At 37.8% G+C, this 25,356-nt stretch overlaps 1 protein-coding gene across 18 annotated transcripts in view; it reads right to left on the bottom strand.

Annotated features, from left to right (window-relative positions):
* TRIP12 (thyroid hormone receptor interactor 12) overlaps positions 1–25,356 on the bottom strand; it is a 138,151-nt gene that overhangs the window by 34,593 nt on the left and 78,202 nt on the right. For 9 of the 18 annotated variants that reach the window (XM_049888385.1, XM_049888383.1, XM_049888393.1 and 6 more), the window contains 13 exons: positions 25,097–25,233; positions 19,194–19,277; positions 17,886–17,981; positions 14,377–14,525; positions 9,739–9,774; positions 9,559–9,654; positions 8,555–8,647; positions 8,197–8,358; positions 6,538–6,606; positions 6,283–6,448; positions 3,417–3,534; positions 3,153–3,312; positions 790–943 (listed from right to left, as the gene is read on the bottom strand). In XM_049888385.1, the coding sequence (XP_049744342.1) occupies positions 790–943; positions 3,153–3,312; positions 3,417–3,534; positions 6,283–6,448; positions 6,538–6,606; positions 8,197–8,358; positions 8,555–8,647; positions 9,559–9,654; positions 9,739–9,774; positions 14,377–14,525; positions 17,886–17,981; positions 19,194–19,277; positions 25,097–25,233 (1,520 nt within the window). The remainder of the gene's footprint in view (positions 1–789; positions 944–3,152; positions 3,313–3,416; positions 3,535–6,282; positions 6,449–6,537; positions 6,607–8,196; positions 8,359–8,554; positions 8,648–9,558; positions 9,655–9,738; positions 9,775–14,376; positions 14,526–17,885; positions 17,982–19,193; positions 19,278–25,096; positions 25,234–25,356) is intronic. The other 9 variants (XM_049888394.1, XM_049888390.1, XM_049888388.1 and 6 more) reach the window with 3 other exon arrangements.

Genomic DNA, 25,356 nt, shown 5'->3' on the forward strand with positions numbered 1-25,356 from the left:
AGCTCTAAACCAAAACCAAACCAAACCCACGGTGACCCTAAAGGACAGAGTAGAACTGCCCCACAGGGTTTCCAGGGAGCTGCTTGCTGGCCTTCTGGTTAGCAGCCAAGCTCTTTAACCACTTTGCCACTAGAGCACCAAACCAAGTGACAGTAAATTAAGGTTTGAGGGCCACATCCAGCTCATCAGCTGTTTTAGAAATGAGATTTTAGTGGACACCACCATGTACACTTGTTTACCTATTGTCTCTGGTTGTTTTCAGGCTGCAATAGCAATGTTGAATACAGTGACTGCACAGCCCACAAAGTCTAAAATATTTACTATTTTGCTGATGCCTGTTCTAGAATGGAGTTGCAAAAGCAATGGCCTAAATCCCCGAGGGAAGGGATAGATGTCAGGAATCTGAAGGAAAAAAATAAAATCAATGTACTCCATTTTTCACTAGTTAAGAGAATTTGGGCAGGAAAGTATAAAATAAAAGGTTGGGAAGAATCAATCTAATAGGTAGGTTAGAAATAACAGTATCAGATTTAAAAAAAAAACTACAAGGAGCAATTCTGATTGGAGTCACAGGACAGAACATGTAGGTAAAAAAAAAAAAAATCATGGGGAGGATACCAGCTAAGTAATATTGGCTTATTCATTAATTAAAACACATGGTCCAAAAACTACTAACCAACATGCCACTAGCTTAAGTATAAGGATACTCAGTGAACCAATTACTCTTCACTATTGCAAATAACATTCATGTGACAATACAGAGCTCTTTCGGACTCAAAAGGTACTTACTAGTGTTAGTATTGGCTAAGGGGTTAGGTTTTCTCTGAATGGCACGTGCTGTTCCCGTGTCCTCATTGATTTGCTGCATAGAATTAAAATCAATAGTATAAACTCGTCCCAGAGTGGACAAGCTTATCTCATCCTCACCGACCTGATGGGCTGCCTGAGAGCAAAGAGAGAGAAACCTTGAATATAAACATGGAGAAACTAATTAACTTAAGATACAGTGGGGATCCTCCATAAATGCTAACCTACACATTTATTTTATAAGGTTTCGGATGGTGACATAACAGAATATGGAATATTTAGTAGTGCGGATATGACAAAACCCATCTATTCAACAAATCGTTTTTAATTAGATATACAGTTATATATACATAAGCCCTATTAGGGCCTGTGAGACAAAAATACAGGTAAAATCCTGATGGAAGATCCAGTCAAGCAGCATCACTGACACCAAGAAGACGCCATTTGTACCCAAAGTTTTTAAGACATTGCTGATAGAAAGAAAAAACTGTTATCCATAAATCTTAGTATTCTTATTCTTAGACTGAAAAAGTTATTATAGGTTTTTAGCAACCCACCAAAGCCCTCCTTTAAGTGAGTGACCCTATAAAAGTTTTTTGTCCTTAGGTAAACAAAGGATTTTGCACTGAAATGATGCTCTGAGATTGAAAAGGGTATAAGTGGGAACTCAAGGAGTAATCCAGAGGGTGCATGCCCTACATAGTACGTATCTAACAGAAGGCAATCTGATGCACCCTGCTTGATTTTAGGGAACCTATAAAGGTGACAGAATATTCATTTCTATTCCAAGTCCAAACTATGGAATTCCTAGGCTATATAGAAGACAGGACTCTCAGGAAATCGAAAATAAACTAATGAGGAAAATGCACGTATTGAGAAAACACTAAAAAGAATGCTTAGAATTAGAGACCATGGCCCTTAGTACAGGTCTGCTTACATACTGCTACTTCTACATGAACAATTAAACAAAATCCAAACCACTGCCACTGAGCCCATCCCAGCTCACAGTGACCCTGAGTGGCACTGTCCCATAAGATTTCAAGGGCAGATAGCCAGGTCTTTCTCCCACAGAGCTGTTGGGAGGGTTCAAACCACTGACCTTTTAGTCAGAAGCTCAGTCCTTAACCACTTCTATATTGCTGTTGTCGCTCTTAGGTGCCATCGAGTCAGTTACGACTCATAGTGACCTATAGGACAGAGCAGAACTGCCCCATAGGGTTTACAAGTTATGCCTGGTGGATTTGAATTGCCAACCTTTTGGTTAGCAGCAAAACTCTTAACCACTTCACCACCAGAGACTCTATATTAGGTCTGCTTATATGCCAGCTAACAATGCACAAAAGACCAAAGTTAATTTCCTCATAAAAGGTAACTCTGAATTTAGATTTTTTTCACAGGAATTTTGGTTTTGTAATATGAATCAATGGTTTAAGAGTTTCTCAAAAACTCATTTTTAGAAACTGGTGAAAAACATCTTTGAAGAAGAATGTCTACACAAGAAATGTGATCTTCTAATTATACTCAAATACCAAATGTTGAGATGAGAGAGTACGATAAGATTCACAGGTATGTGATGTACTGCAAATATACGTAAATGATGCATGGTGTCTCAAATAATACAAGGACCAACATTTCCTAAACTAGGGCAAATATTCTACTAATGAGAGAATTTTTAAAAAACACTTCAGTGCAAACTTAAAAGTATGGGAGTAAGAATAAAAATCACACCTCTAAGACTGTCATGGAAAAATCACTATTAATATTTTGGTATATTTTTCTCCTTTGTATTATCGTCCCTTTCTCTTAAGCTGGCTGAGTTCCCAAAAGGTTCACATAGTTTTGTATTTCTCACATCCCTCATTAAAATTCATTTCATTATTGTCTGCGTTACATACAAGCCTACGTACACACCATAATTTACTTAGTTATTTATATTTAAGTTATTTCCATGTTTTGTTTTTACCCTTAAATATTGAGATGAAGCTATTTGTATGTGAATTTTTGCACATGGCAGATTTCTTTTGGATGGGGAGATAGAGTAATTTTTAGCAACACAGTGTCTAACTCCGCCCATGTTTCCTTTCAGAAATGAGGAAACTGTGGAACAGAGAACTTAAATTACTTGCTCCAAGTCAACCTGGTAGTTAGCAGCAGAAGCAGGACTACAACATCGTGTTTTCTGACCTGAACAGAAATGAGGACCTTGTTCTCAGGAGACAAAACGAGAAAATCTTGAGTTAATTCAAACGGAGCCCATTTTGGTACACACATGCACCTCCCCACTCCACCCCTGCACCCCCCTCTCCACCATAATACACTCATTTTAAACGGTACGATGAAACTACTACCTCAATTATCCGGCTATCAATCCTGTTATAGGGATGCCACAGGCCCCGATCATCACGCCACTGCCATATGGCACCATCTGTGTTCTGTGCATTTCCCTTCTTCAGCATGGTGTCAACTGCAAAAATGCCTTCCTTTGGCAAACATGGCATAAGTTCACTGGAAAAAAATGTGCCATTATTTTAGTAAGTAATAAGTCTCTGAAATATATCTCACTTGAACCACAAAGTTACTATTATTGTTATTATAAGCCCAATCTTTACCAAATCAGAGATGTCAGTTCATACAGTTCTTGAGGACTCCGGGGAACAAGATCAATCTGCTCCTGACAACTTCCATTGGCGGCGCCACACAGGAGGAAGTGAAGTGTCTCTGCAATGTCTGTAAAACCAACAACCACCACCACAGAAATCCATTAAACGAGGTACAGTTCATAATTTAAAAGGCAACCATTCCCTAGGTGGAAAACAATCAGGATTATTTTCTATTATTCAACGCAATAGTGAAGTTAAAATAAAAATCCAAATGAGTTTTAATAAAAACCATAAAACAAATTTTATGAAGATTTTAACAATTTCTCTCTAAGGACTTTAGTCTTAAGTTCAAACCTTCTAACTGGGCTCCTGATCAGAAATCCTTCAGTCGCCCCCTAGAGACTTCAGGTGTCTTTTATTACTTTCCTTGAGGAGCACAGCGCTTTGTACAAAATCACATTCAACATATACTTTAATCAATTCAAATACATCATATATCTATCCTAAATTTCAAATATACTGAGAACGTGTGACCAACAGGATAAAATGTAGCCATTAAAAGCATCTGAATCTTAACAATACTGTGATTAGGAAGCTCATTACCTTACATGACATTAAAGCACATGAACTAAACACAAAGATCGTTAAAATAGTCTCTAGTATAAGTTTTCATTCTCAGAGGGCACTGGTTTATGAAGGAATTTGCATGAAAACCACTCTGACACGCTGTCGCTGGGAGTGGAGGGTGCTCTGGGTCTCCGCAGGTTTGTTCCACATGGGAAACCTAGAGACAGAGCTGGGTCTCTGGTGGTGGTGGTGGCGGCACTCCTGCAGTATTACACGTGTGCACATAGACATGTATTTACACATCTCCTTGGAATGTCTCAGCAATAATAAGTTCCGCTATCAATACAATTATTCACCATGGATTTGGGCAGAGTTGTGGACACCGAGATCTCTGCTTCACAGAAATTTCACGAATAGCGATTTGAAAAAAATTTAACGTCTTCAAAATGTACAATGTTGACAAGTTCCCTATGAAGTGTGAATACATGGCAATAGTGCATTGCAAGGATTCTTTAACTTTGTTTTAGAGATCAGAGGATGGCAATGAAATGGAAAAAAAACAAAAGTTTCATGTTTCTTTTCAGATACTGCTGCAGAAAGAAAGTATCCAGCTGCTTTCACAAGATCAATGTGTGGCACACTTAGTATTCAAAAGATGTGAAAACACTCACCATGTTAAAAGGAAAATACCCAAAGATGTTGAAACAAAAGTAAGGCAGCAATTTCCCAAACTTGTATTTAAGGACATACTGTGACACAGGCTAAGGAGATATTCCGTATTTAAACTTCAGGAAATGTTGGCCTAAGAAAGTTCAAAGGGCTCCTCACACACATACCCCTTTGCTGTCAAGATTCCTACTCACAGCGACCCTACAGGACAGAGTAGAGCTGCCCTGCCCCATAGGGTTTCCAAGGCTATAAATCTTTACAGAAGTAGAATGTCTCATCTTCCTCCCAGAGAGGTTGATGGGTTCAAACCACCAAACTTTTGGTTAGCAGCCAAAGGGTTAACCACTATGCCACCAGGGCTCCTGGGGATTTTAGTAAACAAAGTCCATTGTGATGTGGCTAGGCAAGAAGGAGTTCAACCCCTCCCAAACTTATTTGGGCAAGGAATACATCACCCATGGCTCATATAGAACAGTGTTCTCTGGAATATCAAAGTCTGGCAAAGAATCAATGCTTTAAGGGGAATCTTTTCCAACAAGCCACCTCAGCAATGCAGTTCTTCTACAACATTCCATGCCAATATGCTAATTCACAAGAAATGCAAGAAAATAACATTTATTTGCCCCCAAACCAAAACATTATTATACTGCTTAATATTGTCTCTGAGGCTGTGGGAACAAAGGCTGTTTTCTAAGTGGTATCATCATTGACTCACAAGGTAATACCCTCAAAGATTCAGAATTGTGGGTATGAAATTACCCATAATTACAGTAAAAAAAAAAATTTTTTTTTTTTTTTTTAGTATACAAGTAACCAGTACTCCACTAGAAATAATCGTAACATATAGACATTTTCTGAAGCTCCATTCTGTGACACTAACTTGTGAAGCCTAAGGTTTAAAGAAAGGGGAATGGTAAACTGGACTAGCAATGCAGTAAAGTTTTATTTCCTGCACGCTGGGTCAAGTTGGGAAAAGTTTAGAAATACGAAAGTAGCAAAGGTCAGCGACATCCATCTGTGGGAGTAAGTTCTCATTTTTTTGAGGGATGAAAGGATTCTAAAATTAGATAAATGGCTAGAAGCACAACATGGGCAGAAAAAACTACCTATGAAGTGGTTACTGGTGACAGAGGAACTCAGAATTCTTCTAATGAAGCATTGTTATGTAATTAAAATTGCATAGAAAGTAATAATCTTGAATCTTTACTCTTAGAACCAGGAAGGGTAACATTTTAACGTATTTTATATGCTTTTAAAATTGTATGTTAGAAGCATTAATTTATTATCCCAACACAAATTTATTACAAATTAACACTCTTCTTCATTATCCAGCACCCCTGGTAGCGCAACAGTTAAATGCTTGGCTGCTACCCAAAAGGTTGGCTGTGTGAAGCCAGTAGCAGCTCTGCGGGACAAAGACCTGTGATCTGCTTCCATAAGGATTACAGCCTAGGAAACCCTAAAGGGCACTTCTAATCTGTCACGTGGGGTCACTATGAGTAGGAATCAACTCAACAACACCCAACAGCAATGTTAGTAACTGCTTCTACTTGCATCACTTATGTTGACTTTACGAATTAATGGGAGATAAAGCAAGCTGCTTTTCCTGCTTGAGGTAAGATAATAAAATAGCACTTACTTTGCTTCATAAGTTGAACGGCTAGAGTTGGACAGTTGGAACACATCAGAGAAAACATGCGAACCACCATTATAAACATCCCAGAACTTAAAATTGGAGGAGTCACTACCAATAGTTGTTGGACATTTGTAAGCAGATCTTTGGAAGCAACCTGCTGGAGTAAATTCTTCAAGAAAACAAGAAAAACAGAAACTGTTACCCTGTATTCAGCAATTTAACAACTTCATGAAATATCAACAAAGATGAAATGCTTACCTCCTCATGTTGGAAGTTGTCCACTAGACGTGCAAAACAAAGGCAAGTGCTTTCAACTGACTTTTTGTCCTGTTTTTCAGAAAGGAAAAAGTTTATTAATACAAAACATGTTCGCTGTCCTACGTCACTACGAATCTTCCTAATCCCCAACTGTTCAAGGCTGGCTCGATTAGTAGATGTGAGCCTTAAAAATGCAAAGGAGCCTAAGCAATGTACAGTCAGTAATATCAAGATTTCAAAGTAAAGAGAATCACACTGAAAGACAGGATGACCTCTCTCCTCCATGAAGGCCTCAGTAGGTAAAAGCAAACAACAGAAAAGGAGAAACAGCTTTTGTGCTTATATAATCTTAGTACCTAGACAAAAATTATAAGAAAAAACAAACAAACATCCTACATGTGGCGTTGTTATGAGTTGAAAATCGACTCGAAGGCACCTAACAACAACAACATCTCTTCAGTGCTAGGTACAGACTTGTGATACTCATTATGAAAACAATTTAGAGATACCATTAAGTAGCCTCATTGAGAAAATATTTCAAATAATCCTCATAAACAACAAAAAGAATATTTTAATGACTTGGCTAGTATTTTGATAAAAAAAAAAATGGACTTCAGGTATAAAAACTACATTTGTTTTTGTAAAAATGAGAAGAATTTGGGCATTATAAAAGTCCTATGCCTTCGCCGCCACCAAGTCTATTAAGAGTGCTAAAATAATAGTGGCCAGCCACTCCTCTGATTCTCAGTTACGGGTATCATGTAGTACTGATATCAGAGTAGACTAGAGAACATACTTCTAGGAAAGGTTATCTCAGCCAACTAGTTAAAAAATAGATAAGTAAAGAAAAAATTAACGGCACTACTGCATCTCGATCGTCTTAGAAGCAAAATACTTCAGGGTGATTCAACGATAATTCATTATTTATGGTATTAACCCCCTTATTTGCTAAAAATACTTTATGTACTTCATTTTCCCATGAAGGTTTAAACACAGCTTTATAAAGGCCATAGGGGTAATTTTAAAGCCAAATTTCTGAAAATCTCTTTAGTAATATTACTTCATTACATTCATTTCTGTTTTTAAAAAAGGTCAATTTCTCTACAACCTTGAAATTTAGTTCGCATTCTGTCCTCCACCCTAGACCCCCCAGACTCTGCTTCTAATGCTACAGCGCGCCAGGCCCGATGATTCTGCCTCCTGGATGCTTCACAACCCCAGGAAGCCACATCTACATTTTCTGCTTTTTTTTTTTTTTTTTTTTTTTTGTGGAACACAGTCTGGTCTCACTCCTGGTCCTAATTCATACCTTCCTATTCCTGTCTGCCTATCCCAATGTCTTTCAAAGGAGGATCTTTCCAAAATGAAATTCTGATCATATCACATAATAAACAATTTTTTAATGAAATAACAAATTCATCCCTTAAAGTCAAAATAGTTGAAAATATCAAACATATGAATTACTATTCATTTGGGTAAATCCACCAAAATCGTGTAAAATAACATAATATGGTACATGACAGATAACAAGGAAAGCCACAGGGATAAGAACAATTTATGTATAAAACTGGAAGATTTAGAACACTAATTGAAATTGTCATTTTGAGAAAACAGTAAAAATGTCTGATGACTGACACATCAAACAGGTTTGTGTTTTACCTGATGGGTTAGCCTTTGGGTAAGCAATGGGAGGGAATCTGCCACAAAGTGAAACTCATCTGGCGTGATACTCTGGCAGCAATTGGCTGCAATCGCTAGTGCATTTCTTTGGGCATTTATGCTAAAGAACTCTAGATACAACAAGCAGTCTGCCAAACCACCCTAAAATAGAGAAAACAGTTAAAAAGTGAGGAAATATCCCTTATCAGCAATAAAAAACATTACCTATGAAAAAGTATGGCACTTGACTTTGGAAGCACCGTGCATACCTTACAAAGATTGCAATCTAGGAGTTAATCCAAAAGTGGACCTAAAAACCAACCTTCACAAAATAGGGCCCTTGGACAATAATACTTACCGCCTGCAGAATGGCTTTACTGTGTCTACGTGATAACATCTCCAAGGCAGTCAAGGCCTGCTCTGCCACATCAATACATTGAATAACTTGCAGCTGGGAACATAAGTAGTTACTATTATCATTCACGTTCTTTTCTGGTAGCTTATCTTATACATGAATGAATGGAGGTTTCTTTCTTTTCTTCTAATTTCCATCAATCTATACTGCCTCTAACATGAAACCCACCACAGGAAACCAGTGATTTATGAACTTAAGACATAATGTACAGCCAATATAGTTTCCTCTCAACTACTATGCTCTGTCTTAAGATACTGAAAAATATGCTTATATGGAGAATAAGCTAAATCCAATTACATAACTTAAAACCTTCATACTTAAAAGACAGGTTGTTTTATATAAAGAAATTTTTTTTAATCAGGTTTTAAAGTTTATACTGAATTCCAAGCTCATCAGATAATGCAAATCTTACTAGGCATTAAAAGAGAAAAAGACCCTTAAGTATGACAGACCAAAAATATACCACATCACAGACAATATGAAAAAATTTCCTTTCTTCACTGACTCAATTCATGACCTTGAGCAAGGCACCCTGTCTGTCTCAGCCTTCTCAGCTATAAATGAGGACATGAACACCTATCAACCACATTACGATGTCATCTAGAAATACGGAGATTAAATCAAGTGTTTTAAGTTCTTCTCTGAAAGATGTTATATTAATGTGGTAACTGCCATTATAAAGAATTATAAAATAGGTTGATTTTATAAATAATTTATTATTTGTATTTATAAAGATAATTATCTTTAATGTGAAGCTACTGGTCTGCTGAAGATGAAGTGTTTTTCTGGAATCATGGCTAAAAATACAGTTAGAGAATAGATGCTAAAAAATGCCTTTTAAGATGGCCTTGCAATTTGATGTTTGACTCTAGAACTTAGAATTCGAGAGTTCTAAACTTGATTTCTCTATGCCTGCTTCTGAACAACTGAGGCAAGAGTAGGAGTACCTTTTCTAGAAACACAGGAATCGCATCCACGACGACTGCAGACGACCTAGGAAGTGCTTCCATCATGTATGTTAAGGCTCGGCAAGCATGGTTCATCTAGAAAACAACAACATGTATTTCCGCTGAATAAAAAACTCAACTGAAATTTGGAGTGATTTAAAAAGTACAGTATGTACTTACAATATCAAAATTATGCTCCATCTGCAGTAATGTTATCTGTTCAAAAAGAGTGTAACAGAGTATTAGAAGCTGTATTACTGGAGAAAACCCTAGAAGTATTATTTCCTCTTCCACTTCAATTGAAAAGGAAAGAATAATTCAAGTCTTTTACAATACAAAAATCAGATAGAAGTAGCACGGGTACACGAAACCAAAAAAACCAAACCCATTGCTGTCGAGTCAATTCCGACTCATAGAGACTCTATAGGACAGAGGAGAACTGCACCACAGAATTCCCAAGAAGCACCTGGTGGATTTGAACTGCCAACCTTTTGGTTAGTAGCCATAGCACTTAACCACTATGCCATCAGGGTTTCCGTGGGTACACAAGAATTGATTATACTTAGGATACCATTACTCGCACACTGTAGCTCTGACTCAGGACCTTTACCAGATAACCATCACTTCATGATCCAGGTCAAAAAAAAAAAAAAGTCTTCCTGTTACTTACGGCCAACTCATCTGGTAGCTTTAACCCAGGAGCCCTGGTGCAGTGGCTAAGTGCTCGGCTGCTATCTAATAGGTCAGAGGTTTGAGCCCACCAGCTAGTCCATGGGAAAAAAATGTGGCTGTCTGCTTCCGTAAAGATTACAGCCTTGGAAACCCTATGGGACAGTTCTGCCTTGTCTTGTAAAGTCACCATGAGTCAGAATCAACTCCACGGCAACAGGTTTTTAATCCCCACTCAGAAACCCATACATAACACATCACACCAAGGATTTACTAGGTATCAGTAAGCACTTGCTACATAAATTAAGAGGACCAGCAATGTCCGAATATTTGTTGCATTACCAACCATCAGCACAGATTCAGGACCAAAGCAGAAATGCTTGTGAAAAGCCTCTCTAAAATTTGAGAAAACCACCATTTAACCCAGCTGTAAAATACACTGTGTGCCAGCACGCAGTGGACGATTTAAACACAACAGTCGTCACATTATAGATTATGAGCTAATTAAAAGCCACAGTAATGTAATTATTCCACATATGCACTGGTCAATCTAAATATATTATTTTGTTTTGTTTTATTGTGTATATGGAAAAAAAGATTTCAGTCATGTTTTTTAAACAAAGGAATGCAAAACCCCTTAAGTTTTCTATTCTCCTGAAGCAGCCAAAGAAATTTCCCATTCAGAGAGTCATTCACTGTCTTCTAGTTCAATGGAAGAATTTAAATACGCTGAATTTAACTGTACAGTATCCTTCAATTAAATGCATAACTACAACAACAGACATCGGGTATTCTAATACAATATGCAGCTTCTCAGCTAAGTAACGCTACTCTACACTGGGTGAAGTCCTGAGAATATTGTTTTGTTTAAATACAACATACACACACAAACACATCCACACAACCCTTTTCAGGGTCCAACAACACTCTATGTCTCAAATAACCTACATTCAGCCACTTAAAACACCTATTCTAAATTGAAAAGTGTTGTTATTAATAGAAAAAGTATTAACACTGACAATTTTTAGTGGAACGACCCTTCTAAGGTCATGTTGGGGAAGGGCTGCTGTAAACAGATCCCCTTTACCAAAAATAAATATTAATGGTCATTGAAGTTTGTGGCGATAGATATATACTGACAGTACTTAATCGTGATAAAGGATAAATCTGGACAGCTCATTAACAAGAGCCATTATTAATAGCATGAGTTGACTTCTATAGGTCTATTAAGTACTTAAATCTAATCAACAACCAGCAAATTAAGTAAACTGAATTATAGGTGAACATTTTTTGCCTAGATTTAATGACTTGCTTACTTAACTAATAAAAACTGCCTTTTAAAGAACAGACTATATAAGGTAGGTCTAGTTCTTTATTGCTATTTATCTTCAATGAACTAAATTTAATAACAAAGTTTAATTCCAATCAGCCAATTAATTCCAAGCCAGCTACTGATTAAATCAGCAGTTTCAGAATGAGAATTAATATTGGCACAATGCAAAAGCACAAAGGCATTTAAACCACTTTCATAAAACATTCAGGAAGCAACACACATAACTTTACTACAGTGGAACTGATAAAATCTGAGACCTGGCTTTCATCATCTGCAGACCTGAGTGGCAGAAGGTGAAGAAACCGGTCTATCCTTTGCCACCACCTCCCAGAGCCAAGTCATCCAACAAATAAGAACAGCAAAACAAAGACTACAGACTATCTCACTTTGCACCTGACAGGTCTCTCTCACCCTAATTTGATAATGTGCTCAAATGAGACAATGTGATGTGCCACCATAAATTCTTTTTTGTCAACTGTATTGGGTATGTACAAAAGGACACGTTGTTATTAGGTGCCGTCAAGTCAGTTCCGACTACTACTGACCCTATGTACCAAACAACAAAACACTGCCCAGTCCTGCACCATGCTCACAATTGTTGCTATACTTGAGCCCACCGTTGCAGCCACTTTGTCAATCCATGTCACTGAGCTTCTCCCTCTTTTCCACTGACCCTCTACTTTACCAAGCATGATGTCCTTCTCCAGGGACAGATCCCTCCTGACAACATGTCCAAAGTACGTAAGATGCAGTCTCGCCATCCTTGCTTTTAAGGAGCATTCTGGTTGTGCTTCTTCCAAGACAAATTTGTTCGTTCTTCTGGCAGTCCATAGTACATTCAATACTCTTCACCAACAGGACAATTCAAAGGTGTCAATTCATCTTTAGTTTTCCTCATTCACTGTCCAGCTTTCACATGCATATTGGGCAACTGGAAACACCATGGTTTGAGTCAGGTGCACCTCAGTCCTCAGGATGACATCTTTGCTTTTCAACACTTTAAAGAGGTCCTTTGCGGCAGATCTGCCCAACGTAATAATGTGTCCTGATTTCTTGACTGCTGCTTCCATGGCTGTTGATTGTTGACAACTTCAATCTTTTCTCCGTTTATCACGATGTTGCTCACTGGTCCAGCTGTGAGGATTTTTGTTTTATGTTGAGGTGTACTCCGTACTGAATGCTGTGGTCTTTGATCTTCATCAGTAAGTGCTTCAAGTCCTCTTCACTTTCAGCAAGCAAGGCTGTGTCATCCGCATAACCCAGATTGTTGATGAGTCTTCCTCCAACCCCGATGCCCTGTTCTTCTTTATACAGTCCAGCTTCTCAGACTATTTGCTCAGCATACAGATTGAATAGGTATGGTAAAAGAATACAACCCCTGATGCACACCTTTCCTGACTTTAAACCATGCGGTACCCCTTGTTCTGTTCAAACAACTGCCTCTTGATCTATGTAGAGGTTCCTCATGAGCACAATTAAGTATTCTGCAATTCCCATTCTTCACAATGTTATCCATAATTTGTTAGGATCCACATAGTCAAATGCCTTTGCATAGTCACTAAAACACAAGTAAACATTGTTCTGGTTTTCTCTGCTTTCAGCCAGGATCCATCTGACATCAGCAATGATAACCCTGGTTCCATGTCCTCTTCTGAATCTGGCCTGAATTTCTGGCAGTTCCCTGTCGGTACGCTGCTGTAGCCGCTTTTGAATCATCTTCAGCAAAATTTTGCTTGTGTGTGCTGTTAATGATATTGGTTTGATAATCTCCTCATTCGGCTGGATCACCTCTCTGTAGAAAAGGCACAAATATGGATGTCTCTCAGTCAGGTGGCCAGGTAGCTAGCTGTCTTCCAAATTTCTTGGCATAGACGAGTGAGCACTTCCAGGGCTGCGTCCATTTGTTGAAACATCTCAATTGATATTCCGTCGTTTCCTGGAGCCTTGTTTTTCACCAATGCCTTCAGTGTAGCTTGGACTTCTTCCTTCAGTATCATCGGTTCCTGATCGTATGCTACCTCTTGAAACATAAGGATGGCATTTATTTTTAATTTCCAAAGATAAAATGTGCTATGAATGTAATCATGTTTGTTTTAGACTTTGGTTAATATTTGACTCAAAGTTAAAATTTAAATTATTGCTAATTTCTTTAATTTTGGACTAAGAAAATTACTAATCCACTAGTTAAATGTCAATATTAAGCTAAAGTATCTATATTTGGTAATGGCAATTTCTCTTCCCATTTTCTAAAATATATATTAAGCAATGGAGATTAATAATTAGGTCCAAATTATCAACTCACAACGTGTTGACAAGCCATTAAAAGGTTGTTTTTATTGTTTTGTTTTTAGGCGGTGGGCATAACATAAAACCTTTTAAGCTAGAAGGATCCATATGGTGTCTGGCTTGATTGCTCTGTGTTGTACACAAGTTCCAAACATGAAGATGTTCCAGCCCACAAAGACAAAAGCAAGTGTGCTTCTTACTATTGCCCCAGGTATCACCAGGTTAAGAAAGAAAGCATGTGAATTCTGGCATAGTAAGAGTCAAGGTATTGCTTACAGGGCTAAGAATTTAAAGAGCCAGTCATTTAAGCATCGAAGGTGGGGTGGCTATTCATCAAGAAACAGTTGAGAAAATTTACTAATTCATCACCAGCAATCACTCATAATATAAACGTGAAATAAAAACATCAAGCCATTCTCTCCTAACTCTTTAGTGTTTTAAAATTCACAATGACAGGAGTTGTACATTCATTGACAATGGCAGCATGGGAGGATAATGGAGGTAAAGCGAGGGGGGAACTCCATGCTTACCAAAGCTGGAACAACACTCTTGACAGGAAACCCTCCCAGTGTCTCCTCATTACCCATGACCAATAACTGACACATTTCAATAACTGCCTGAAGTTGCTGACTTTCATCAGTGGCTTGTAGTCCTTGCAGAAGCTGCTGGGCCTTAGAACCTTCAGAGAAAAACAAATGATTATTTTTAAACATTTACGAAAATTATTACTCAGCAGAAGGTGTCACCCTAGGTGGGAAATGGCTACTTACCTTCATTGATCTTAATTAAAGACTAGGTCGATACTAAGGTCAAGACATACTGCTAACACTCAAGGCAGAATAAATTGGATATATGCTGTCTTAAGTGAATTCAGAGTTATTTATATATATTTTTGCCTTTTTAAGTGAGAAAAGTTGACCGGGTTTTAACAGCAGAAACAAAAACTAACAATCACAAAACCAACATGAACTGCTTTTACCTGCCATTAAGAAATACAGTGAGCAGAAGTTTTCTGCAATAAAAACCTATTAAACAGTAATCCAGACCTCTAAGGAAATTTCAGGTACTTCTCTACATACCTGTATCAGAACAACGGCAGTGAAATGGCAAGGAAATAAAAACAAATAGAACAATGCATCTAACTTTTAAAAGAGTGGAAAAAATGAAGCGTTTTATAAAAGCAGCCAATGATCCAGCTTCACACCTCTCACTTCCTGTGCAGACGCTGCCTGCTGGAGCGCTCCTTCTACTTTGAAGGTTCAATTCCATCGCCCAAACCATTGAAAAGCATTTACGTCAACCACCACAGGAAAAAAGTCGTTATTCAGCTACAGATGACGGTCAAAAGCAAAGCCTACAAGTATGTCTCCGTTTCTCAGGCACACCTTTCTTGAAACTACACCTAATTCAATTACTGCTTTATACATCTATAGCTGATGTTACCTTGAAGCCCTTTCTCTTCGTACACACAAGTATTTTATAATAACTATGATTAATACACTAAAATACAGACAAAATAAGAATGTAAAGAATTTCAAAAGAGAACTGAAATCAATTAAAAAAGAAACTGTCTACAACTGAATAACACAATATCTGATTTTTCAGAACTCACCAATGGAATTAACAAAAGATAGAACACAGCAGAAAGAAGTAGGGGATCTGAAAAAAGGCCAAGAGAAAGTTTCCAAATGGAGCAAAGAGAAAAAATTCTGAAAACAAAACCAAAAATAGAACAGGGCCAGAGAGACACCCTGAACGTAGTCCAAAGTCTGAACACGCAGTCCAAAGTCTGAAAACTAAATGAAATTCATGCATGATCTTGATACACCCATAAGGAAAGGAAACAAAGAGAGGAACAGAAATAACATCTGAAGAGATAATGGCCAAGACTTTTCTAAAACTGATCAAAAAAATCAACTCACAGATTAAAAGCCTCAGTGGCCCCCATGCGAATTAAAAGTTAAAAAAAAAAAAAACCTCACTGAGGCCATTATAGTCCAACTATTAAGAAAAAGAAAAAAAAAGCAAATACTAAAAGAAGCCAGAGGAAAGAAAGAAGCCAGTGCCTTGAATGGGCAACAGTAAGACTTTAGAACATAAATCATAGAATCCAGATGACACTGTAAAGTACTAACTGAGGATACTACACGTAGGGAAAACACCCCTAACAATTTAAGAGAAAACAAGAATCTCTGAAACAAAAGCAGACAGAAATCATCACCAGCAGTACTGAAACATAAAAAAAAAAAAAAAAACCTCTTCAGGCTGAAGGGAAACAATCCCTGAGAAGAAAGGGTCTGCAGAAGGGACTAAAGAGCGCTAACTAGGGCAAATGTGCACAAATATAAAAAAAAAAAAAATCAATGTTCTGAAACAATGCCTTTTGGGGGTGTATAACAGATGTGTAAGTAAAATAAAACAAGCACAAAGGATGGCAGGGGTTAAAAAGAGTTCAGCTGTCATAAAGTTCTCACGCTGGTGGGGATAGGATAAAGTACTAATCTATGGTAGACTATAATAAAACAGTGATATGTATTAATCTCTATGACAACCATGAAAAAAAAAAGTATAAGGATATAAAACTAAAATGCTAATAGAAGATAAAAAATGATTTATAAACAGTACCTAATTAATCTAAAACTGCAAGTTACCATTTATCATCTATCAGGTTGGTAAAAATGCAGAAGCTCAACACCGTATTCTGTTGTCACTCTTGACTAATGGGAATGTAAAATGGTACAACCTCCAAAAAGAGGAATATACAACATCTACCATAAACTGCTATGCATTTGCCCATTCACACAGCAATTCCACTTCCAGAAATCTATCTTGCAGATAACACCATGAAAAAAAATAAAAGCTGTATTTCACTGTAACAACACCAGCAGCAAAAAGACTAGAAATAACCCAAATGCCCAACGACAGGGGACTGACTGACTAAACTACATACATCTACACAATGGAGTGCTATGGCAGCTTTACAAGGAAATGAGGAATCAGACTCTCTCTCAACCTCTCCCAGTACCTAGTAAATGACACTCAAAAAAATGACCATATTCAAGGGTTCACGAGACTTTTGTAGCAGGTATGTTATCTGAGAGCTGAGCAACAGGGCAACAAAAGCAAAGCAAAACAACAAAACACCAGCTGCTTCTTAAACTTCCTTGTCAGATGCTGAGGCAGGAAGCTGAAAAAGCCTCAAGAGCCCGTACACATGTGAACGCATGTATACACATTGCATTGCCTTAAAAAAAAATTGAAATATTTGATGAAAAATTATATAAACACACATTAGTAAGGTCAGAGCTAACAAGCTTCCACAATACTTCAGAAAAAGTGAAAATCAAGGCTGAAGTGTACAAATAGCCTATTGATTATATGGAAACATTATCAATGGAATTAAATATAACAATGTTAAGATGTCAAATTTAAGGAAACTAAAGATAGGCTTCTACATTAGAATTTAACCGGATTTGTAATTACACAAAAGTTATTTTTAGTTACACTGAGACTTCAAGAGTCACTGTTATATCTACTGCAGATAAGGTCACTAGGTTTTAATACATTAATTTGATAAAATGAGTCTAGTGACTGATAATTCAGCAGAGAAATCCTTCCTCTCAGGCTCATACTAAGACTGACTGTCTTTCGGGTGAAACTTTATCATACCACTGAAAATTCAAGATTTAAATCTATGCCAAATAGGTAAGCAGGTACCATGATCCTCAACATAATCACCTGAGATGCTTTATTCCTATATAGTTCAAAACAAAACAGAGTCAGTCTTGATACAAATTCGGGACAGTTCTCTAATAAGATTTCACATTCAGTAAAAGAAAAAAAAAAAGAACAAAAGAAAGTCTCATAGTTATTATATTTAAGGTGAGAATGTACATGCATCCTATTTTTTAAAAATAGGTTACAAGTTCATGAAAACTTCCTAATGCCTATTTACAGCAATAGGTAACCAGTAAAAAATCGCACTTAACTAATTATTGAGGGTTTTCAGGGGAGGACAGATTCAAAAGTATTAACTTACTAGCTCCGCTTCCAATTGTTCTGTGGAAAAGTTGTGACATCCGAGGACCAAGAGGACCAAACAGGTGAGGGGGAAGACCCCTGGCCTCTAACAGAGCTAAGGAAATAAAAGGGGAGTGGCAAACTGAGTTGGTTTAATGCAGTGATCTTATTCACCTGACATAACTGATTTCGGTCAACGCTTTCCATTCTGAGCTTTAAGAAATGCTGTAGTATTCAGCTTCCAAGACCACTCTAATACGTTACTGTCATTAATACATATTAAAACACCTATGCTGAAGCATAACAATAATTGTGCAGATGGTGCAGGACGGGGCAGTGTTTTGTTCTGTTGTACACAGTCCCTGGAAGTTGGAACCAACTCGACAGCACCTAACAACAACAAAACACCTATGTTCCAGCCCAAAGTATCTCAAAGTTGTATGAAGATACTGAATATCCATATTGGCAGGAACTCATGTTAATAAAAACCAAAAACAGTAAATTATACGTTAAGTGCCCTTGTCCTATTTTGCTCTATGGTAGTATTTCCCAATGAGATATGAGGGCCTTCTACACATGAGGACACGAGGCCTCGTAAAAACATATGAAAAACAGTACATTATTTTCATCATTTCCAAATTTGAAAGTGAGAAAAACTATGTGTTCATGAGAGTTCTTTCTAGTCAAAAGGAGACAGCTGTAATTTCCTTCAGGAATTTAACAGCAATCTGAAACTGATGTGCAGATGTTTACTGTTAAGTCTTACACTGGAGACTTATAAACCAACCATCTCAGATTAAAAAACATATCTATCCATCTGTGAAGAGTATATGCATAATATAAGCCTGATCTTTGTAAAAGCAAATAAAACACTAAAAGAAAACTTGGGAGTTTAGGTATACACTTCACATTCATTTTGAAATAGGTAATCAAAAAGCAAACAAACATGGCCAAAAAGCACCCTATGAGATGCATTCATAATGTTATCGGGTACCTGAGAACAGTATATTAAGCTATCCCTTTTTCCAAGATGTTTCATACTTTGTTACTATAAAGTCAGCTACAAATGTACCAGAATAAAAAAATTTTTGAAGGCCGGAGTATATATAAGGCTTTGTCTTCAAGCTACACAGTAGAAATGAAGGCGCAGAGTGCCCTTCTTTCAATTCGAAATCATCCAACTCCGACCAAATGAGAAATTTCGGAGGTGCAGATGCGGCTAGAAAATGTTCAGGTAAACTCATCTGAGTTAATTTCAACAAAGACCTGTGGTAACAGGCAGCCCATGGTAACAGTGTCTGGCAAGCTTGCTAACTGTCTTTTTTACCTTGTAATCGTCCCATCTCAGAATCATCTGATTCACTCTCCCCAGAGGTGGTCATGCTGACGGCCCCTGCGACAGAACTAGAGGCTGAATTCAAGGGGGAGATAAAAAAAAAAAAAGGTGAGGGTTAGGAAGAGGACTCAGACACATGACGTCTGGCTGATCTTACAAAAGGCAAGTTTTACAGGCTACAGCGAATAAAGGAATTGAACCTGTCTTCCTACCGCACACACGGCTGTTCTCCCAGACTTGACGCTGTAACTTCTGTGAATGTTTAAGTATGGCTCAACTATCTCCGTGTTAAATAAGCATAAAATACCACCTTTGAATTTCATCTCTACATGGCTTTTGACAGACCCCTGGGGTCTTTGAAACCATTGCAAATTAAATCTTGTCCTGAACTCCTCTACCGAAAGGCAACGAAGATGCTAAAACCATCGTGATATTTAACAGATGACCAATTAAATAATCAAAACCATAACAGAAAGCAAAACTGACATTTGGGGAAAAGCTCTAGGTAGGTGGTGTGTGTGTCATCTTATGTCTGCTTTATTCCTGGACTGCAGACTTGACAGTAATTGTTCCGCCTTCTCTACTTTCAAGAGCATGCAAAAATCACACCCTTTTATTTCCAGGACTGCAAAACACTGCTATGAAGTATGAAGGAGAGGGCAACTAAGATGTCACATCTAATGAGAAGTGAAGAGTTCAGTCTCAGAAGGATTCCACTACCCAAAATACTAACCCATCCAATAATTCATTCTAAGCCAATAAAGGCTGATCCTATTATGAACCTGGCAAGGAGATGAAAGGATTATTCCCACCAAACTAGCAGTTTACAGTCCCCTCAATGTATGTTGAGCCCAGAACATTTTTTTTCCACACAGGCAACTGATCTATGTAGGACACCATCATCCACAATACCTTGCCATGCATACACAACAGAAAATAACAGAATGGAAGCCAGAAAGAATATTTTTGCCATTACTGTTAAAGAGCGACATGAGTAACATATGAGTTTAAAGAGCTTTTCTGAAGAAAAGAGATGACTATACAACAACCAGCAACTCTGTATTTTCATAACACTTTTCTTCACACCATTATGTAGTTTCTATAATTTCACTGGGATTTTAAAAATATTCTTGGCAAAATTTATGGCTCAGAATAGAGGTCAGCAAACCATGACCCAGGTGTCAAATCCAGGCCTCCACATTTATGTGTAAATAACGTTTAATTAGAACATAGCCATATTCACTTGTGTACTACGTGAGGCTGCTTATGTACTACAACCAGAGAGTTGAGTAGCTGCAACACAGACAATAGAGCCCGAAATATTATCTGGTCCTTTACAGATAATGCTAGCAATCCCATGGTTAAGGGCTACAGGTTAACTAGAAATACTAATGTTAAAGGGTATCAGAGATGAGCAAAAATCCAGTTTTGGTGAAGAAAAAGGAGATATAGCCAGTAACTGCACTCTATAATGCCACTTATAGATGGCATTTACTAAATGATTGCTCTGTGTAGGCACTGTCTGTATGCTTCCTCATAGTCTTATGAAGAGGTATTATAAGCTTTGTCATGTAATGAGGCAGCTGAGGCTTTGTGACTGAGTGTACAGCTAATAAATAATGGGTCGGGAACTTGAATCCAGGCCGTCTGGCTTCATAGATTGTACCCTTACAAACTGTGCTCTATCAGCACCTTAGATATACTCTTCAGTAGCAATTTTAAATTCAAATACAGTTGCTGCTTCATATTATACAGAAAACCTGTTAACGAATACTATTAGTAGGCCGCAATTATGGCTGAATTTGTTAAACCGATTTGTACTCTTGTTTTAAGATTCTTCCAATTATGTGAACAGCAAATGCAAAGTTTTTTTAAAAAAATGAAGTAGCTGGGTTCTTTTTTAAGCACACTCTGGGACCCACGTATTACAAAACAAACAAAACATGCCCTTGTTAAAGTAATGCTGTTTTTTTTTTTTTTTTTAATCTCTCAAAGGGACTACAGGCTTCACTTTTAAAAGCTCTGCAGACCTACAATCTGATTTGAAAGGTTTCTACTTATTTCCTGAACATACAGTTCTATTCACCATAAAGAACAAGTATCACAAACCGTACTGTCACAGAAGATCTTAACCAAGACATTAAAACTGGTGAAGGCACGTAATTAAAAAAGCTGTTGTGGTTCTGTTATGGTGGTGTCCCAACCATGAGGGAGATGCAGAAACATTACAAGAAGGGGAAGAGACAGTCTCATTTTTAATGATGGTGGAGTCCCATCTGGACAGGGATCAGTTACTCGACCTAAACAAAAAGTGCAACATCCTTTTGCCATCCCTTTGAGGGCAACGTGTTAACTGTTCATTGTAATTTCCTGTATTTAAGTTTTCCAAAATTAGACAGAGACCACACTAGCCTAGCCTCTGAGCTAATTTAATTAAGAGCAGCTGTTTGTACAGTCACACAGGTGACAAAATATAATCAATCGATACCAGCCAGGCAACAAAGTTCTTTAGTGGCAGCTTCACACCTAGAGTTAAGTATACATGCAGCACAAGACTTGTCCCAGAGAGAAATATAAAGTTATCAGCAGTGAAAAGCCAATGCCAGGTTTTAAACACTAATTTTTTTTTTTCCTGTCTTAGCAACTCTTCAAAGCACCATGTGAAATAGTTTACAATACTCACTTGAATAAAAACAATGAAGAAAATATTTCCTTAAATCAACACACAAGAATTTTATTTTGGAGCTCCAAGTTTTCATACTTTAACTGATGCAACCTCTTATGCGGGAAACAGAGAAAACGTTAGATACCTTGTGGAATTCAATTTTACCTGACAGAGACTGCCTAGCATTTACCAGATGCACAAATAAGAGAGACAACAGAAGACTCTTCTGGAGTGTCATGAAAACTGTGGAGTAAAGCCAGAAGAATGGTTGTTGGGAATATAATTATACCTCAGTAAGGGTCCCAGCATCAAGTAATGTGGTAGCAATATAAGTTGTAGTACTATGCAAAAGTAATTAGGAAGAGAAATGTTTTCAAAACGGGGTTCCTTTCATTTGTTTATCTGGTCCTGTTCATTTCTTGTGAAATTAAGAAGATTCTCAGTGCAAACTCTAAGGGGCAGAACAGAGAATATTTTTCCTTGCCATTTTATTATTTTGCAGGTATAGAATATTCTCCACCTAAGTATCTCTGCTATCTGCCAAGACTGTGTCAACACTAAAGGTGGCTGCACAGTTCTGATTAGATCCAAAACCAAAGATGAATAGGTAGGAGTCTGGCTCTGACTCTTGGGACAATGAGAACTACAAAAGCTAGCCTTTCTTCTAAGAAGACCGCAGGCGGTCGGGCTTGAGGAGCACACAGGCTCCACATGGCGGTCGGGCCTGAGGAGCACACAGGCTCCACATGGCGGTCGGGCCTGAGGAGCACACAGGCTCCACATGGCATTATCCTTCAGGGTGAAGCAGCAGGAACATGTACAGAATAGTTTGTAAGCAGAGTCATCATCAACAAACTATTCTAAGTATCATATCAACAAGATGTCGTCAGGGTGATATGAGTAAGTCTGCCAAAGACCAAGTAAGGCTTTAGTATCTGCCTGTGAAAAAAGGAATTTTAATATCAATGATTCCATGGAAATAGGTCTGAAAGACAAAAGTTTTAAAAATAAATGATTCTAAAGCAATCAAATCAATCTTTTTAAAAGAGTAAAAACATTTCAAAACAAATGTCTCAAATGAAGGGAGTGGAATGCATACTTGTCAAAAATTATTTTTGTAAGTGCTCTAGTTACCACCATCAACCTAAACTCCACACTAACTTAGGTTTTTATTTGTCTTTAAATTCCCATACAACACACTGAGAAAGGAAATCACATTATATTGAAGAACTTAACGGAAAGCTGAGAATTCACTTCTTTCTCCCATCAATACTTTAGTGAGCCATAAGGGATAAAAAAAAGAAAATCTTTTTTTTTTTTTTTACATCCTCCAAAATGTAGTGAAGCCAGTGCTGCCTCTAAAGCCAGTGAACATGGCACAATGTCTCTTTTGTGTCACCAGCTATAGCACAGACATTTGGAGAATACCTGTATCACACCGCGACTGCAAACACCAAGCACAGGAAAACTCACGAGGGAGTCCCTGGGTGGTCAAACAGTTACGTGCTCAGCTGCTAACCTAAAGGTTGGAGGTTTGAATCCACCCAAAGATGCCACCAAAGAAGGCTCTGTTTATCTGGTCCTGTTCTGCTTCTGAAGGATCAGCCACTGAAAGCCCCACGGAGCGGAGTTTACTCTGACACACACGGGGTCGGTGGAAGCTGGAACTGACTCCACAACGGCAACTGGTCAAACTCAGGAAAGCGTTTGGCAAGGTAGGCATTAAGCTTTTATCCTCACAGGTAAATGTATCAGGAAACAAAATTTTACACCCAACCCCTTTGTCTTGGTCTCCGATTATATCCACGTGAATAAAACAAACTCCCTGCACACCGTTAGAAATGTGCACCTGGTTTCTAAGACCTGGACTTGAGAGTCACACATCCTAGCTGGTAACCCGGTTTTCCTCATTTATGCGACACTTCCGCAGGTTGTTCTGAATGTTAAAGGAGAAGATCCGTGAAGGGCTTAATGTTGTGCCTGTAATGGTCTGAGTACACTGTGAATGTCAGCCACTATAATTACTGTAACGAGTCTACTTAACACGGCAGCTCCGTTTTTGACATTCATTTGGGAGTTGCCCCCTTTCCACATTCATACTTGAAATAAACATTAAAAGACTGGAAAGAATGTATAACATTAGGAAGGACAGGCTGTGTCTTCTGTGACTTGCATGTATAATGGATGCATTTTACCAAAATCCTACTATTTAACCCTTCAGAAAAACTATTCTAGGAAACAATTTACCCAAAAATGGGCCCTCCTGCCAAAAGAAATTTTACAGGATCACCATGTATTTATCATACAAAACTGGAAAAGTAGGGTGGTAAAAATGTTAATAAGACACAACACTGAGAATATACGCAGAAAATCGAGGCAGCAGCGGGCAAAACTAGAAACTTCCTAACAACTTAGGACATCAATGGAATTAAAGAAAACTAGCACATATTCTGATATTAAGAAACAGTACATGAAATAGCTTTGTTCAAAAATAAGACTACACTGAGTATATGCCTACATCTAAACCTATGGGTATGATCCTGATTAAAGGGACGCATACCTATTTGTTCATAAGGATGAGCTGTTTGTATCTAGCTCATTTTAGCGAGATATGTCCCTGACAAGCTACATTTTACCACCTGTTAGCCACAATTAACTGCTGAAGGGTCAGCCTTGTCTTGGTATTGCTAACAGGCACATATATAAAGGAGGGTGGGGGCAGCCTTATTTGTTGATGTGCTAAAAGTATCAAGCGTAAAAATATAAGTACTATTCCTCAAGTTGCCCAGATTCAAACTAAATACTTACTACTTTTTAGGAACAACAAAATTCTAAATTAAAACATACAAATGAAGCAATTTAAACCATATCCTTACATTTTTATTATCAATTTAAATTCTTTCAAAGTATCAGTGAGCAACTATTATACGAAAGTACTAGTCAGTGTATGAGAAGCTTGAACAGGAAGACGCTTATTACTCCCTCCTAAAAGCCCTTTGAATGTAATCAGTACAAATTTGGATTTGGGCAAGAATTAAAAACAAATCCAATTAATCAAAATGCCAAACCTACAGAGTGAAACCAAAAACAAGCAAAACAGAACAAAAAGTGTATTTGATATTCCCATCCCCTCCCTTCCATTAAACTCAGTATATATAAAATTTCATTTACTGCTAATAAATCTATTAAGTGCAGAAACGCATTTTCAGGCTAACAAGCGCCTATCTACCTGCAGCTCCTTGGGGCGTTTCATCCGTCCGAGCAGCTGAAGAATTGACCGTTTCCTGGTTGCTTTCAGGGTCTGCCATTTTCTCCTGTCGACGAGCTTCAGCTGCTCCTCTTTTGCCCAGGCCAGAGCCTCGCCGACTACAGCAGAAACATGTCATCAGAGGCAGTGTTACCAGTGAGCCAGGAGCAATGTATAGGCAGCACAAAGCTCAAATTCATGGAACACAAAGCCAGTTTCTTCTTCTTCTTTTTTTTTTTAAT

This window comes from Elephas maximus, chromosome 6 (genome assembly GCF_024166365.1).
Source record: "Elephas maximus indicus isolate mEleMax1 chromosome 6, mEleMax1 primary haplotype, whole genome shotgun sequence".
Lineage (NCBI taxonomy): Eukaryota > Metazoa > Chordata > Mammalia > Proboscidea > Elephantidae > Elephas > Elephas maximus.